The 18,673-nt window shown below is 38.8% G+C and overlaps 1 protein-coding gene across 5 annotated transcripts in view; it reads left to right on the forward strand.

The window, feature by feature from the left end:
• Positions 1–18,673, forward strand: part of LOC122875527 (voltage-dependent calcium channel subunit alpha-2/delta-1) — a 60,659-nt gene that overhangs the window by 12,844 nt on the left and 29,142 nt on the right. For all 5 annotated transcript variants that reach the window (XM_044194776.1, XM_044194778.1, XM_044194779.1 and 2 more), the window contains exons 4-8: positions 10,994–11,053; positions 11,796–11,831; positions 12,767–12,896; positions 17,016–17,147; positions 18,116–18,185. In XM_044194776.1, coding sequence (XP_044050711.1) covers positions 10,994–11,053; positions 11,796–11,831; positions 12,767–12,896; positions 17,016–17,147; positions 18,116–18,185 — 428 coding nt within the window. The remainder of the gene's footprint in view (positions 1–10,993; positions 11,054–11,795; positions 11,832–12,766; positions 12,897–17,015; positions 17,148–18,115; positions 18,186–18,673) is intronic.

Genomic DNA, 18,673 nt, shown 5'->3' on the forward strand with positions numbered 1-18,673 from the left:
TCTCAATGTCAATATAATTGGAGATAGCCCAAGGCAGTTGAGCCACTTTCACTTAGTTGTCAGCTGCTTTCAAACTTTCATCCTCTCTTTGCCTCTGTCTTTCTCTCTCTTTCGTCCTCCCTGTCTCGTCTTCTTTGATCTCTAACTCTGCATGATGGATGACTTTTGAAAGGCCACAGTTTACCTAGCCACAGGTGTGTGAAACAAGTGTGTGTCTGTGTGTTTACTCATGCTTCCATAAATTAGTTTGTGGCAGAGTGTAACATACATTATTAATGAGTACTTGGCTGCACACTGTTCTGAGAGATCACTTTATCAAAGGTTTTACAATGGCTACTGGGGTTTGAGCTCAACAGGCAACACTCACACACCTATTGGGATGTGCACACATAGTGGCTATAGTAGCCACTTCCCCTTTTCCCTCTCTGGCTGAAGTGCCCTTCCTAAAATTATTATTATTATTATTATTATTATTATTAATAATAATAATAATAATAATAATAATAATAATAATAATAATAATAATAATAATAAATATAATCACCCACTGTAACTGTTGCATGTGGTAAGCTAAGGTTAATGTAGCTGTATGCTAAGAAGACAGTAATGGCAAGTAGGGTGGCCCAAAAAAGGTATAGCTGAATTGCTTCACCTATTTTTATTATATGCCATACATAGTATGCATATCTACTTTACCTGTAATGAAGTCCATTGACATGACTGTCCTCTCTAATCAGAGCCACATTTCTCTGTCAACTCAGACCACTTGCTGTAAATTTCCAGAGGCCCCTAACCTATATTATAGTTTTTATTAGGCCAAATTAAGTTACCATTGTTAGTAAAGAAACATGTCATGTGAGTAGGCAGTGACAACAGACAGTGCAGTGCACACCCCTACATACATACTGTACATTAATATAGACATGTACTCAGCTTAAAAAAGTATGGAGCTATGCATGTGTCATTTGAGTCAACTTTTACCTCTGAGAGAGAGAGAGAGAGAGAGAGAGAAATAATTCTGAAAACGTTTGTCAAAAGTAGTTGACCATATAGTGAAAGTGTGTGATGTGCCCGAGGCTAGATCCATTTACTACAAAGCATCTCTCCCTCCTCCATCCTCAGCCTGTTCTCTCTTTGTCTGTCTGTGTGCACTGTAATTAATCACTTAATTATTGATGCGGCAGAACTGTTAAGGCAAAAGGCAAACTGATCAAACACTGAAGACAGACATCTACACACGCATACACATATCAAGGTATTGTCCACAGTCCACCTCTTTCTCTTACTAACAGCCAGCAGCCATGTGTCTGTCACAGTTGTTTGCTTTTGTTTGAACAATCTGCATGAGGTGTGTGTGTGTGTGTGCGTGTGTGTGTGTCTGTGTGTGTGCAGTACATGTGTGTCTGTGCAATTCCCTCTCTTCGCTTGTGTTGAAGGTCTCAATCCAGTGATTAATGAGCCCGTCTTCAACATTACTTAGAGTAATACCTCAACCAACACCACTAAAACTCTATAGGACACAGCGGGCCCAGTATTGTGTGTGTGTGTGCATTAGTGTGTATGTGAACTTGTGTCTGTGGGTACCTACAGTATATGTGTGTAGCTTAAAGTGAGTGTGACATAGCTTCCATCTCCAGTGCTGGCATACAAGTTGAGTTCATTATTGAAAATGATTGGAATGATGGGCTTCAGTGAAGCTGTCATTTATGAACTAGGAATATTTTACTGGAGGCAATCATCTGTGTATTAAAAATGGACATGAAGTGATTACAATTGTTTAATAATGCCAGAATTTAGTAATAGATACCTTGGCAATTGTTTCTGCTCGACTTGTACACTGACAGCTTGCATTGTGGTTAACTTGAATTTAATCAGTTGCCTCCAATGATGATCCACTTTCACTGCAGTATAAATATATAAAAATGCCCATGTATATGTACTCTATGTTTGTATAAATGTATATATACTGTATGTCCATGTCCAAATTCTCAAACCTGACCTGCGGCAGAATCCACTTCTCTGCTCTTGATGAAATCAGTATGTTCCAAACACTCTTAGTAAAAAGAATATGGCTAAACACAGCATATGTGTTGTGCTCCTTAAAGCTCAGAGGCTTAATAAGTAGTGTATGCATGCATGTTAGATGATACAGTCAGTCATACTTCTGACCTCTTTCCAAAATTTTGTGATATTGTGTTGCAGGCTTTAGTAAGATATAATATGTAAAACTGTTTACATGCACCATTTTACTGGACAGGGTAATATCATTATCAATATTTAACAACATTAACAATTTGATCATACTTAATTTTCTGAAATATTGTCTCTCCTCTAGATATTCAACCTTCCATTTTTCACTAAGAACAGTAGCTGATTCCCCAGCTTCACTAAACATTTTGTGTAAAGAGTTTAGGCTTACAAGATTGCTTTGCAAACTATGTCTCTTAAATTAACAGCGTGCCATAGTCACCAAAAAGCTCTTCAAAACAAAAGCAATCTGTTTTATCACCAACACTGTGCCTTACGTGCACATTGCATGACACAACCGGACTCATATTTGTTTTCTTCCTTCCCTTTACCCAGTGGTTTTCTATTCTTTATACCACTCAGGACTGTACTAGGACTACTGAAGTACTCGGCATAGTCTTAAAGAGGTTTAACATGAGGTGAAAAACCTGCTCCCAGATTATGCATATCTGGAATACGTCTATAAATTATCTTAAATAATTGTGCTTGTCAGACACTAAACCATTCAGTGCTGCCTTTCAGAATCTCTCCCTATATTGTGAACACGATACAGTAATCTTTTCTTTTCAAATTGTAACCATGTTACAACAACTATATCCTCTAATTGTTATATTTATAATGTTATCATCTTCAAGATTTCTTAAGAAACAGTTCAGTTCACCAGTTCCCTTTTATTTAGAGGTGTGTGTTAAGTGTTTGATGTGTTATTTGTGCAATTGTTTAATGTGCCCCGGGTGTTTGACCAAATTTTTATTAATCTGTTGTCTGCTGTCACAATGTTATAATAATGAGCACAAGATGAGACATTATGATGTTTTCGTGTGTGTGTGTGTGTGTGTGTGTGTGTGTGTGTCTGTGTGCCAACGTAATGCAGTAATAAACATAGGCTGTGATGTGATCAGAGATATTCCAGTCCCACAGCAGATGTTACTCAACCTCCCATCTCCGCACTGTGCTGATCATATTAAGCACAGACAAGAAGTGTCTGCATCATGTGTCTATCTGTGTGTTCATGTTCGTGTTTATGTGTGTGTATGTTTGTGTGTGTGTGTGTTTGTGTGTGTGTGTGTGTGTGTGTGTGTGTGTGTGTGTGACAGACAGAAATAGAGGGAGTGGGAGGGAGCAGTGCAGAATTCTAACTAGACTTATGGTAGGCCATTGAATACTTGATTTGGAGACAGTTACAACATTTCACTGTCAACAGATGCAGTTTTTTCATATCTAATAATAATCAACATTAATAAAATGTGACAGGTAGTATTTTTCAGAATCGATGTTGTGATACTTTGATATAATTACAGTAATTGAGATGTGACAAGATAATTAGTAGCCTCTCTCTTACACCAGTTTGAGATAGCCACAATCCATGTGAACTTGCTGCCTTATGACACTATTGTTTTTACCTTTTGTTTTACAGGAAATGGTAAGCTGTATTTTATTTGTTTCACTTTTGTCTTCAATTTGTCTTTCTAAAAGGGCACCCAATATACAGGAGTTATAAGTTGTAACTAATGGCTTTAACAATAATTAATAAATCATTTACTATTCCTTTACAGGTCAGTTCAAATCCAACAACTTTTGGGCTGCCAGGTTGTGAAAACTCCCTTCGACTGATTAGATTGTTTGACCGCTTATTTCAAGAAAAGGGCCACAGACAATCTGGATAAAAATCCATTTATTAACGATGTATTAACATTTATTAACAACTACTGACATGTTGTAGATGTAAGTGTCTATAATCGCTATTTATAATAACAATGTATAAAATGACAATGTGAAAACAATGTGAAATGTATCACTTTTAGTGATGAACCTACAGAGAATTGTCACCTGAATCTGCAACTCCCATCGGCTTTACGGAACTTTATAGAGGCTCCAAATGAATGATAATGTTGCTCCATAATAGCTGTATGTGTAAATAAGCAACTGTTTGCTATCAAGTTCGACATATCAACTTAAAAGGTGATGATGATATGTTAATGTTGTGTTCAAAACTTGTTATGCTGCCCCCAAGTGGCCAAAAATATCAGTTATTGCAGGCTTAAGTACTTGTCAACATTTTTAACTGCAGACATAATTGCTTATTTAAAGGTGAAAAACCAATGAGCATTTATTAATAATTACCAATATTTATAACTACATTATTACCAAATAGCATGGATGATAAACACTAGCCAATAGGATTTTTCACAACCTGGTGACTCAAACGTTGCTTCTATTAATGCCTTATAAATGACCTATAACCATCAGTAAATGATTTATTAATCATTGGTAAATTATGTAGTTACAACTTATAAACCCTTGATAAAGACGGCCTTTTTAGAAAGTGGTCCCTTTATCTTTTTACCTATTGAATTAGAAGATCAAGACTCTCAATGCTTGTGTTGTATAGAAATCCAGCAGATTCCCTGTGAAATCTGATCAGGTGACTAAGTTCTCCGAAGTGGACACTAGTTGTACATATCTTTGAGATACACGCATGAGCGCAAAAGAGCCAAAGAGAGCGAATGAGATGGGGAGCAGCTGTAGATTTACTGTTCCCATCGGAGGGTTTGGCCTCTGAGAGAAGCCATGCGGAGAAGCATGGCTCTCCCCTGGGCTCTCACAGCTGCATCTACCTCTGCTCTTTGTCCCTTTACTCATTCCACCTCCTTCTCCTTCAATCCTTGCATCCTTCTCTTTTTGTCGCCCTCCTTCTCCGGTCTACTGTATCTCTCCTGTGTCCTGCTCCTGACCTGTTGCCACAGTTCTCTGTCAAACTGGAATTTGAAATCAACCATTCGTTAACTCTTCTGGCCTCTGTCTCTCTCTTATCGTACTCCTTCCTTTCTCCTACTGCATATGTCTTCCCTCTCCCTCCAACTCTCCTCTTTACTCTTCTGTGCTCTTTTGTATTGCTCCTCTCTTACACTTCCTCCTGTCTCCTCTGTTCTTCCATTTGATTCTGTCCATCTCCCCTATTCTCCATTGCTTGTTTCCTCTTGTCTTCTTTCTCTTTTTTTACACACTATTCAATTAAATTTATTTATATAGTGCCAATTCATAACAGAAGTTATCTCGTTGCACTTTTTCTAAAGACCAGGTCTAGACCGTACTCTTTATAATGCTAACACAACACAAACGCTATCACAATGTATTTATTAGCCGCACACAGGAGGGTGCTTTTGTTTGTCCTTTTCTCAGGAAACAAACAAAAGAATTGCTGGATAAAGCTTCCATTGTTCTTTACTAAACAACCCTCATCCACCCTTGTATATATCTCTTTCTTTATTATCCCACTGTTCATTCTCATAAGCAAAGTTTTAATGAGAACTAGGAACACTAAACAGAGTATTGTTTTTCTCTCTTTGGACTGTCCTTTCTGTTAATCCATCTGTTCATAATCCTCTTTTCTTCTTACCTTCTCATACTGACCCTTCACATCTCCATCTCCATTTTTACTTTCTTGCCATCCCTTTTGAGTTGGGGCTCATTATGGCGAATAGCTAACCAGCGTTCATGAATGTGGACACGTTGTCAGAAACGAGGAAGGGAAAGATAAAATTGGATGTGGGTGTTAATGATCTTTTAGGCTGTATCTACTCTTGTGAGTATTGCTTTGTTGTCTGGGGGAGAAGGCAGTGTGCTCTGAATGGCCCATTGATTTCAGGCATGTGGAGCCTTTAGACTCACATATGCACAATCACATGCACGCATATGTGCACACACACTCACACACACATACACACACACACACACACACACACACACACACACACACACAACACACACACACACACACAGGGAGTCTGGGAGGCTCTGGGAGGTTTAGCAGAGCCTGTCTCATCTTCCCTGTCTATCCTTTAAGCTGTGCTCTGCTTTCTCACTAAATGCATGGTGGTCTGCTGGGCTGCCCTGGCAGAATGACAACTAAGACTGGTGAGAGCAGGGCAGAAATATCTCTCTGTGGGGCTAGCAGGTAGGACTCCACTGCCATCCAACACTCAGCTCTAAACGTTTCTGTGCTCTCTGTGGCTGCAGTGTAATGATGTCATAAATCAGGGTGCGTGAACAGTGGAAGGTGCATGAAATGAGAAATATTATATTATGTACCCTATTTGGCTGTTGGAATATTGATAGGCACAACAGTTGTTGCGGCCATCATTAGGCCGTTTTTATGTTTAACTGGGATTAAGATATAGCCAACCAACATGCATCAGAAATGCTGCCTGCTGATCATATTGGATGTTTTTGCCCCCTGGTATTAGATTTCATGATTATTTTGAAGTCCTTCTCCTGTTTGCTCCTTTTTCTCACTGAACCTCATTCCTTAAACCACTCCACTTCCATATGGCCATAGATCAAATTCCCAGTCTCCTCGTATCCATGTATTCTTCTTCCCCTATTAAGCCTGCAGGGGTGTGGTGGCTCTCCTCAGGTCTCCAGTGGTCTTCCAGTGACAGAGTGGACTCATTATGGTGTAGAGATGTGGTATCTATATTACAATATGTGAGAGGGAGACTAATGAGCAGTTAGATCAAGTACACCACGGGGAGTGTGTTATGCACTCCCATTAACTAAACCATTGTACTGCTAAATTTGTGTGTTTCAAAAGAGAAATGCTGGCTTCTAATCAATTGTCAGAGACAGCAAATTGCAGTGGCTCTGTAACGAACTGTTATGCCAGTTTAGAGAGGTTAGCTGTCACTCAGGGAGTGGTCTCATCAGATCAAGGCTCTGTAGTTTAGAGCGGATTTGATTGTGGCATTGCTTTCTTTAGGTAGCCTGGTAACCCCTCTGTGTGTATGTGTTTGCCAAAGAGAGAGTGTAGAGGGATACAGAGAAAAAGAGTAAAAAGAGAAGGGTAATTAGGTATCGTTCCTCACACACCCCCTCCATATCTCCCAGAGGGGAGAGGCGCCTCGTCAAAGCCCTGTCATGAATTTTTAACAGCCTTCTCGGTCTGCTCTCTTAGGAGGTGTGTGTATGTGCAGATTTGCATGTGTGAGGGAGAAGGGTATATTGACACAAAATACTGTAGTCCTATATTCTCAGTTAATGTAACACAAATTACTTGAGTATGATCAAGTATTGAACAGCTGTTGCTTGTACTCCTGTATCATATCCCATACAACATCATGCCGAGAGAGAAATCCTGGACCAAAGAAGAGATCTGTAATCGATATCCATATGTTCATGCAGTGCTCTATGTGTGTGTTTCTGCATGCATTTGCATTGCTACAGTACAATACATAGACGGTGTAGTCCCTCATTCGTCCAGGAGTGTTCCGGAAGTCATTCTCAACAGATATTTGGTGTCTTGTGATCCACACATGGTAACAGGCCTGTAACTCCATTCTACTGTAAATCATGTGCTCCTCATTCTCAATTGAGAATGATTTCCGGATGGGAGCCGAAACGTCTTGATTCTGAAAACAGTGTCCAGATGACTACGACTGAAACCTTTTCTACGATAGTACAATACATATGTATTTAGCAAATTGAATATTAAATATTTTGAGAGATGGTCTAGATTTATGAAACTCGGTTAGCTCAATGGTGTGACATTAACATGATGTGATGTTACATTGACATTAGCTGACATTAACCTAATGGCAAGACCTCCTACACTTGGCCTTTTCCCTAGGTGGCACATTATTACAGTCTTAAATCTTATCTTTTCTTTTTTTCTTATGGAATGAAAATATGAAGAACCAGGTTTTTGTTTTGAATGTTTTCAAACCTTGGATGTATCTGCATCTGAGGTGTCACTGAATTTAATTATTAATAAGAAAAGAGTGGGATTTTATACGACCACCCAGTTCTATGTGGGTTTTCCTCACATTATTTTGTTAAAATCTCTAATAACACAGTAAAACATTGGCAAAGCAATCTCGTACTGATACTTGTTTTTGCAGGGTTAGATCTTGTCTGTGCAATGGCACCAGTGGCACAGAGGCTTGTATGACTAGCACATGATTTACAGTAGAATGGAGTTACTGGCCTGTTACCATGTGTAAATTCTTAGAGTGGATCACAAGACACCAAATATCTGTTGGCATTATGCAGCTCCAAATCAGACATGTTTTCAGATTACTCATAAAAATGTGATACTTGAATTTGAGCTATTGATTCAGATGTAAATCTCTAGATGAAATCACTGAAATAGTCTAAACACTGTCAATGTCTGGTGAAAGCGTCGAGCATTTGAATAACTTAATGGTCTGTATGTGTGGCTCAAATGGGGTGTATATTTAGCTGCTGACAGACAGTGCAGAGGAGGTGGAGACAGGTCTGGAACAGAGCCCAGGAGTGGAGGCCAAAGAGATGGGAATGTTGATCAAGAATGGAACCATTGCCGACAGCAGACACATGGTCATAGACACACATATACACATTCAATACCCACACTCAGTAAAAGCACACAATGACATACTATGAGCATCTCATCCAGTTATTGCACATGCACAGATCCGAAATGCCTGATGTTATACTTTCCTACTTGCAAACTTCAACAGATGGATATCACAAGTAGATTCAGCTATAAATACAATCTACCTTCATCAGTTCTTATTGCTGCAGTTAATTGAAAATACATCCCTGAGTGGAGTTTCTCTGAGGCTATGGTAACCTTGCTGTTGTGAAGGAAGTCAGTGTGTCAGACAGGTGTGTTTATTATTTAAGGGCAATCCTTTCCTCCACTGTGTTGTCATTACCCAGTACAGTTGGAGAAGGGCAGGCTAGGGCCAGGCTAAGGTTTGATCTGTGGGGATTTGCCTGGGTGAACATATACACAGTCATAGTGTCAGTTTCTGTTTTGTTTCTCTGTCTGCTGTCTGCCATGGGATCTCACTGCTCTTTTATTCTAACCCCTTATCCTTTCCACACTGCAAAAACTCTCTCACCTACTTAGAAATAATCTTATATTTAGGTTTAAAATCTAACCTGACTTGTTTTGAGAATGGCTTGGATTATGTAGTGCTGACTAAGCAAGGCTGTTTGATTTCATTCAAGTAAATGTCACTTGCCTTGTCTTAATTAGCAATATTATCTTATTTGGGGTTATGTTTAGCTAGATACAAGGGGCATATCTGTTACAAGACTTCAAGAATGCTTTGACACTTATTTTAAGCTCTGAAGTTTCAAGACAATAACATCTTATTTCAAGTTTTAGTCTTTTGGCTTGCATGACGGTATATTCTCAATTTTATCTTGAGACAAAATATCTAATTTCCAGGTTTAGACTTTTGTTCACATGAGTTCATAAATGTCTGTACCAAATTTCATGGCAATCCATCCTATAGTTGGTGAAACATTTGCCTCGAAACTCAAAAGGTCAACCTCATGGTGGCAGTAGAGGAAAAGCCAGATGATCGCCAAAGTCCTTCCATCTGGGGTACATTAATGTCTGTACAGAATTTCAAGACAATCCAATAGATGGTGAGATATGTCAGTCTGGACCAAAGTGGTGGACCAACTGATCGACACTGGCATGACTAGAGCCAGCACACCAGTAGTCAGTTGGCATGGTGGTTCAGTGGTTTGAACACATCTTCTAACGTAAAGATTGTAGGTTCAAAACCTGGTTAGGTAGTTGGCTGTTATTGAGAAACAAGAATATAGCTAATCTAAAATAATTTCATCTTGTTTTAAGACTTCTGGTAGCTGGACATTCTGACTTTATTTTAAGAAATCTTATCAAGTGAAAATCACTTACTGCAGTGTTAGCTAAATTTTCTTGTCTCAAGCAAAAGATAGCTCATATCTAAAATGTTTTCACTTAAATTTAATAGGGCATTTTTACAGTGCATCTCAATGCACTAGGTGTTAGTAGTGAAATTCTGAGCAAAATCTTTAAAAACGCATTAAATAACAGTTCACACATCAACTATAAAATGTAGAAATCAGATTTGTCTGTCTCCCCCTTTCTATGTTATTGTGTTCTTATTAGTGTTGTTCTCAGTTTTGCCCTCTTTTCCATACAAAGGAAAGAATGAAGATGGAATGAAACTGTGAAAGATCATAAAGAAAGCCATACATTGAATGTATTGTGCAATTGGAAAGCAATGTCTAAATATGTCTAAATATCACAGTATCATCACACAATTGTAAGTGTAATTCTAAAATCATGATGTTTCAGTAATAAATAAATACGTCCCTGGATGTCTACAGAGCAGTCATTTGTTCCCAGAGTGCTGTTTAGTTTGTGCTTGTCCTTTTTACTGCTTTGACTGTGTAAGAAATTTTCTAGTGCAATAAATGAACTACTCTTGCCACTATTCTCTTGTTCTCTATTGCTTCTCAGTGTGAGTGTGTGTGCGTGTTAAGAGAGATGAGTAGAGCAAAGGTGAGGTTAATTAGATTTATATCCCCCTGTTATTTAGTAGCATTCAATTTGATTAACAGCCTCTCAGTTGCTAATCCATTTGCACTTGACTTTATTCAGTTATCTGCCATTTCTTACACTGCTGACACCCCCCCTTCTCTTCAATTCTCTCTCTCTCTCACACACAGCTCAACCTTTTCATTCTGACAGTATGACACTGTGGTGTGGCCTTTAGCAGACAGTGCTGTAAGACCATGATAGCCCTGTAGTTTGAGCTGTGCAAGTGAGATCATAATAATTTCTCTGTCTCTGGGATGGTCTCCATCATGCTTTTTAACGTACTCTCTTTTGCTTAGGTTTTCTATAATTAGACTGACGTTGTGAAGGAGGCGTACCTTATGCAGTATCCAGTCTAAATCCCTGTCATATTTCACTCTCCAGAAACTGGCCACAGCTGCTGAAAACATCCAGATGCAGCATCAGTGGAAAGATGAGTTTGAGGTAACAGAGGGACACAGAATACAGACATGCACACTTATAGCAATACCTGCAAAAGTGCATACATTACATACAGTATGTGTAAGTTTTAGCTGTGTATTATATCATGCATATGGGTAAAACACAGGGAGACACACAGGTACGCAAACATTAATGGTCATGCACATAGTGTGGATTTAGTGCCAATAAATTCATTTCATTGTCTAGATAGATTTAATCTGTTTGCGTCTGTGTGTCGTTAGCAGTAATTACAGCCCCATTAGTAAATAGGTTTATTGCACATTATACACTGTGTTATGACACATTATACCCCTCATTTCAAATGACAGATACTCTGCTTTTTAAGAACCAGAGTGGCAGACAATTATAATGTAGAGTAAAGTGGTGGCCAGGAAAAATACTTCACAGAGACAGTTATATATGTGTCTAAGCTGTGAATTGCCTTATTGCTTTATCAATAGCAGGAAAATGCTTCCCTGGAGTATTGCAAATGGCTGAAGGCAGACATAGATGTAAAAAGAGGACACTGCAGACTCAGCTTAATTCATATTCGATTCATAAAGATTGGTAGCACAGACCATGTCTTCATTAACATAAAACTGGAGAATTTACTAATGCCATTAACAAAATAAAGAACTGTTTGAACATACATGGATTAATGATTACATAAATGTTACGCTTCTTTGTGCAACACCCAGAAGCAACCACAAAGTGATATGTGTGCTTCTGTGTGACTTGTTTACAGGATGATGAAATTGCCTACTACAACGCAAAGGACAATGTGAGTGTGCTTTTTTCCTTCTGCCTATTTCCTCTTCTTCCATTTTAGCCCCTGCAAACACACAGGTCACACTCGGACATGGGCCAGTAATTTGGTTTTGCTAGACAGCAACCTCTCTCTCTTGTCCTCCCTTTCACCTCCTCATCTTCCCTTCTCTCCTCCATTTTCCCTCTCCTATTCACCACATTCATGTCTTATTTTTTGCAGCCTTGGTTTTTTGTCATTGCCTTAGCCTTTTACTGCAATCCCTCCCTCTTTTGCCTGTTCTTCAGGCTTTTCTTCCCGTGTAGCTTCCTCTCCGTCATCCTTCCTCCCACCCTCTCTCAGGTAAAGAGGTTTCTACCATGTTTCTGCTCTAATTGACAGATGAGATGTATGAGCTGGCTACACTATTGCTTTATTAGGAAGCAACTGTTCTTGCTCTCTCTCCCTCCCCCCTCTTGCTTTTTCTCTCTCTCTCTCTCTACCTCACTCCCTCTCTACTCTGCATTCTTTCCTCCATATATCATCATGCTTTTCTTCATATATCGCCCAGTCTCTACTGCTGTCATTGATGTAAATTGGTGAATGCACAGTATGAGTTATAAATCTCCACAAGGGGCATAGACAATCTGGCTGTTTCCTGCTACTCCTCTCAAATGAGAATGATAAGAAGGAGAAAAAGCAAGATATCGCTATGCATACAGTCGATGATGCTATATTTTCTTAAACGAGCCGGGAGGGTGTGAAAAGTGCAGCGATGACATGGACAGGAGTTGGTGACGATATATCGTCACTGTCTTCAAAATCCTGGTCTTTTAACTGAACATACAAACTGTTTCATGCATGAAATAATGAATCCGCAAATAGAAGAGGCTATGTATGATATCGTAAACCTACGGTCAGCATTACTACTGTCTGCATTTTGATTTATTTTTTTTTGTTTTCCCCCTCAGCTGGATGCAAATGAGACAGAAGGAAGAAAATACAGGATTCGACCAGACTTTAAAGAGGACCCGTCATTTAAACGTTTGACTGATCACAACCACACGGCTGTCCACATCCCCACTGACATCTATGACGGCTGTGAGCACACACACACACAAACCCAAGTGGTAACCATAGATACAACTGACATACCAACCCATTATGACCCATATAAAGTTGTTTACAGATTGTGCCTGTAGCAAATTTGCCCATGGCAAAATGATGGTTTATAAAAAGTGATACAGCATAATAGGATCTTCTCCTGTACTCTACTGTCCCTTGGCTAAGCTGCGTGTCCTTGGGATGTAAATGAACAAAGGGTCGTCTAACTGAAATTGATGTGTGCTTTTGGCCTTTGTCTGAGCAGACCTCCAAACATGAGTGTGAGGCATTCATTTAATTTTTTTTATTTTTTTTATTTCAGGAAAGTTTTGATAATGAGTCTCTTGATTCAATCGGCTCTTGTGGTCTGAGGCTTTGAATTGTTTATACTTATACTTATTTATACTTACTGCTTATACTTTATACTGTGAAATTAGACATGGTGGCTAAACGTTTTCCCTATACTACATCCCTGGCTGTGTTTATGAAACAGTAATGTCAATGCTGAAATAAATCAGCATGCTTGCTTGTTTGCTGGGCCTGTGTATGTTTCATGTTGTCAGTTGTGTTTGAACTGTCTGGCATTATAGTTCATGGCCTATGTAAAACAATTTAACATTCTAATGAAACATGTGTGCATCTGTTACAGATTGCATTTGCCCTGTTTTGTTATAAAAGTAAATTTCTGATCATTTCATCATCATGTGGTGACATTTACCTTGAGTGGTTCAGAATAATTTGATTCTCTAGAGTCCCTGTGACATTAGCACAGCTCAAGTTGAATGTCAATGACTTAAGGATGGTCTGTTGAATATCTTAACTGCGGTCTGAATTATGTATTATATTTGAACAGCTTTCTTTTCCTCTCTTTTTACATTTTAAGCACTTGGGTGATGCTCTTATACTGTGACTTACAATGAAAGTGCAATAAAGCGTTCAGTGCCTTACTTAAGGATACTTCACCAGGACACATGGTTCATGATGAGTTTGAACATGAGTCCAATTACAGGATTTCAGGCTGCATTGTTGCTGCTTGGCTTGTGCTTGTGCATTTTTATCTGTGGCTATGTGAGGCTGGGTAGTGTATGTGTTTAGATATTCAGTAATTAGCGTGCAGTGAGATGTGTTGCGTCAGCAGTGACTTGGAAGGACAGCAGAATGGAGTGACTTCTCAGCATGGCCCTCAGCCTGCTGGGGAACCGTGTGGCCCCAAGGTTACATACTTCACCTTTCCGCTGACCCCAGGCTCAGAGGCAGAAATGAGGAATGGGGAGGAACACACACTGTTGTCGGGAGACTGTTATCTGTAAAAGTGTGAGCCTGGTTTATTAGCATGCTTTTGAAGTCGTTGTGACTTTGTCGTTTTCTTCCCTGAGACATATCTCTGGCTATAATCTGGGCTGGGTGCCATGACTGCTCACACTCCCTTTCTCTCAAGGATGCACACTTATGTGGTATGGGAACAATCTCCATTATGATGACATGAAAAGCAGGTCCCTGCAAGTTTATTTTAAGGTTGAGATAATGTTTTAGGATTTAGGTTGGAATTAGTTTGGGTTATGATTGGACACATGAAAAGGGGCTAAGGAATGAATGTATTCAAAAATGTGTGTGTGTTTGAGTGTCTACACGCTCGTATACTGTATCAAATACGGGCACATGTGCAGGAGTGTGTATTTTGTATGCCTGGAGAAAAAAGAGACAGAGGATTCATACGTTATTGAGGTTTCAACTCTCCAATTTGATCTCCACCCTATAAATGTTCCAGGAATAGCCTTTGCTCAGCTGGAGAAAATTGGATTTTCTGGGTAAAGTGGGAGGCAAGTTTATGAAATCACCTTCTATAGGCCACAGCACATCACGTGTCTGAGACGAGTGTAGGATAGGAAACGGAGACTTTCAGATGACAGAAAGATCCCAAAAGCCACAGACAGAAAAGGAGTGGTTGAATTCAGTGGTGTTGCTTTTGGATACAGAAGCTGAAAATTTATGTATACAATTATATATGACACCCCAGGGCTAGAGAATATACGATATTATTCATCTTCAGGATGTCATGCTAGCTAGCAGTTTTTCTCTTCCATAAGAACAGAACAAAACAGAGAGAGATAGAAAGAGACAAAGAGTTTTGAATTACATTTATGTCTAGTCCTTTAATATAGGAAGATTATAGATTATAGATTATAGAATATAGGAAGTTTTTCAAATTCACAGAAAAAAAAATCTTTTTTCGGTCCGATACAGTATGACATTCCCCAAATAGTTTTCATTTTTAGCGCACAGATTTAGGAGTGGTATCGATCTTCTCATCTAACTCTCGACCAAAAAAAGTGAATAAGGGTATTTCCCAAAATGCCAAACTATTCCTTTAAACATGAATGCTTGGAATTTTGATAATCTAGTAAGTGATTAGTCCTTACAAGTCCTCTATTGAACACACTGTCACTTCCAGGTTAAACAAACCACGATATCAGAGTGAGTTTTCTTTAGCGCTAGCATTCTTTTCTAGACAAAAAGTATATGATGATTGTTTGAGTGTAAAGGGGATGGACTACTTATCCTTATTTAAAGCACTGAAAAATTATGTACTCTTTAATGTTAAAAAAAAAGCTAATCCATGTTGTATTTGTTAGTGAATTATGTTGCACCGCTGATATCCCACAGAGATGAAGTCATCACAGAGTGATTCAGTGTGACATCAAAGCCAGGGAGTGTGGAGCCAGGGAATTCATTAGTGTCAGTGGCAATATGGGCGACTAGAGGATACTGAATCCCTTATGAAGCAGCAGTGGAGTTTAGATTATTAAATATTATGACTAACTCAGGAGTACTCAAAACCAATGGAAACATTAACAAGCAACGTATTACTACTGGGTTAGATGTTTTTGGTTTGCTTGTTTAGAGTTGCATTTCGGTTTGTTAGCCTAGAGTGTATGTGTATGTGTTTGTTTATCTTCTATAACAATCTAGCTATGTAAATAGCTATGAGTGGGCCATTGTGTATATGGCTATCCACCTACCTGTCTGTCTTCATCAGTCTTCACTCAAAAACCACACAAACAGTTTGTAATTTTCTATTTTATCTGACAAGGGCTGTGGTGTTATTTTCTCCCCCTTTCCTTTTAAAATTATACTCTTAATGAGGGAAATACATTACTGTGCACACACACTGCATGCTCTCTCTTTCTCTTTCTCTCTCGCTCGCTTTCTCTCTCTCTCCCTTTCTCTTTCTCTTTCTATTATAAAAAACATGCACTCCTGGCAACCGGTGCTTCATTAACTCTCCCCTCTAGAGGCATTGCATGCAAATGAACAGTGTTTGCGTTGCACATCAATGAGCCACATCACACTCAATACAGGATACCAATATATCTCACACACATGCACGCTTGCACATGCACACACACACACACACACATACATACATACACACATATACTGTAGATATACAGTACTACATTAGTATAAAGAAAGAGAAAAGAAGGAATGAAGGAAGGGAAAAAAGAAGAGCAGTAGGGAGACAGAGCAAATATAGAGTTGGGGCAGCATGTGCTGTGTCTCCATCCATCATAGAGAGTGTTATGTGGCTCTGAGCTGTCTGGGTGCTGTGTCATTACATCCATAATGCCTGTGGCCTCTCACAACACACACTATCAATCACACACATGCACACATACAAACACACACACACACACACAGGTTATCCGGTGTTTCAGGTAAAATTAAGCACAGTTTAATTTTTACTTGCCAGAAAACCATTCCTCTGTATTTCAGCACCGGCTTGGTGAGCTGGCCTAATATTTGCTCATGTGTCCCACTGGGCGAGTGGGCTGACACTGAGCTGGCCTGTGTGTGTGAATCTTAATGAATGTGTTAATCTGGGATATCCACATGTCTTTGACAGTCTCCATTGGCCTGCTTACATACACCGCTATATCCTTTGATCATTATTGCAGAGTACACATTCAAACATGCACACGTAAGCAGAGTTGTGGAAAATCAAGATGTAATTACAATAGTATACTATATATCAGTGTATCCTGGATATGTCTGTTTTTCTAGTATATGTTTTCTTTTGAAATGTCTGTGGATGTGTGTATCTGTGCGGATTTCTAGCCACTATTGTGCTAAATGAGCTGAACTGGACGGAGGCATTGGAAGAAGTGTTTAGAACGAATAGAGAGGATGACCCGACCCTTCTATGGCAGGTGTTTGGTAGCGCTGCAGGCCTGGCTCGCTACTACCCAGGTAAAAAAAACATCAACACATTTAACATTTAACACAGAGGTAGATTATTCGGCTTCCTAAGTTGTTTGTGTATCTGCTGATATCACACTGAAGCTGTTTGTGTTTCCTTCCTTATCAAATCAGAGGTGCACTCATCAGAAGATTATTATTTGGTTGACCTAAGATACAGCATGTGGTGTTTAATCAAAACTACAAGCAGCCAGGGAATATATTCATGAGTTTGTTTTTGTTCACACATCACTGAGCAAATAAACTGAATAAATAATCTCCATTGCTCAACATTGCATTGATTTTATATGTGGTGCCATAGATAGTGTCATACTATCTTTGAATGCATTAGTCTAGTGCTGCTCTCCACCGTGAGTGTTTTCTCTGCCAAGCTATTTCAATTCCCTGTCATCATAGACTCTATATAGCTTTATGGGAAAAGTTTATGTCTAATATTCATGAATTTTCATTGGCCCTGAATTTATTTTGTTCCTTTTATTTTTTTACCTCTTAGTATGCAGTTACACGCTCTCATACTGGCTTGTTTTCATGCTACCCCTCACAAATAGCATATAGATAGAAAGAGCTGATTATTGTCAAAGCAAGTTAATCCAGTGCTCTGCACTTTGCATCTCAGATGAATATTTTAGCTTATTGCCCTGCTGTTTACCTCTTACCTCAAGCATTAAACATATTATAATGCAGATGGTGTAAAAAAATGTAGGATTCCATGCCAACAAACCAACTGTCATTATGGCACAAATGTAGGCTTTTTTTTATATCTTCCCAAAATGTGTCTTTTCTTATCTACACAATATGACTGACAGCGACTAGACACTGCTGGGCTGAATATGATACTGCATATTGCCAGATATTTGCAGATCAACACTTCAGTCTGACAGTCAGGTGTCAGAATTAATAATTTATTTCCTTTAATTATGAAAAATTATAATTAACACATATCTAATATCCTCCTAAAGCCTCTCCGTGGATGGATGCTCGTAAGACCCCCAGTAAAATTGACCTGTATGACGTCCGCAGGAGGCCATGGTAAGAACACTGCTAAGACTGCTAGACTAAAATTTCAAATTTTATGCATTCACGTGTATATATGATTGTTTACTTTTATGTAGTTGCTTGTTTAGTTGTTTGGATGTAGGTGTTTATGATAGGAAATAAATGTGGCTTTTAGTTATAGTAAGTGTAGTAAGTGTATGAAGGGTTAGGTAATAATTCAATATCATTGCCTATCAACTCTCAGTTGAATTGAATTGAGACAATATAATCATATTATGTACTTGCCTTACAGAATTATGTTGTTTAATTAGAAATGAAACCAAGTAAATTATAATAATTGTATAATGCAGTTTAAAGGAGCTAAATGTAAGAATTTTAGTTTTTTCAAAATTTAACTAAAGTTATCAACAGAATGTGAAGAAATAACAGTTTTAATGTTGTGTCAATGATGTCTATGTATTGTGTTGCGGATATATCTACTGAAGTTAGCATGCTAACCTCGGCCCGTCCTGTCTCGTAAT

The sequence above is a fragment of the Siniperca chuatsi genome, linkage group LG4, assembly GCF_020085105.1.
Source record: "Siniperca chuatsi isolate FFG_IHB_CAS linkage group LG4, ASM2008510v1, whole genome shotgun sequence".
Taxonomy (NCBI): Eukaryota; Metazoa; Chordata; class Actinopteri; order Centrarchiformes; family Sinipercidae; genus Siniperca; species Siniperca chuatsi.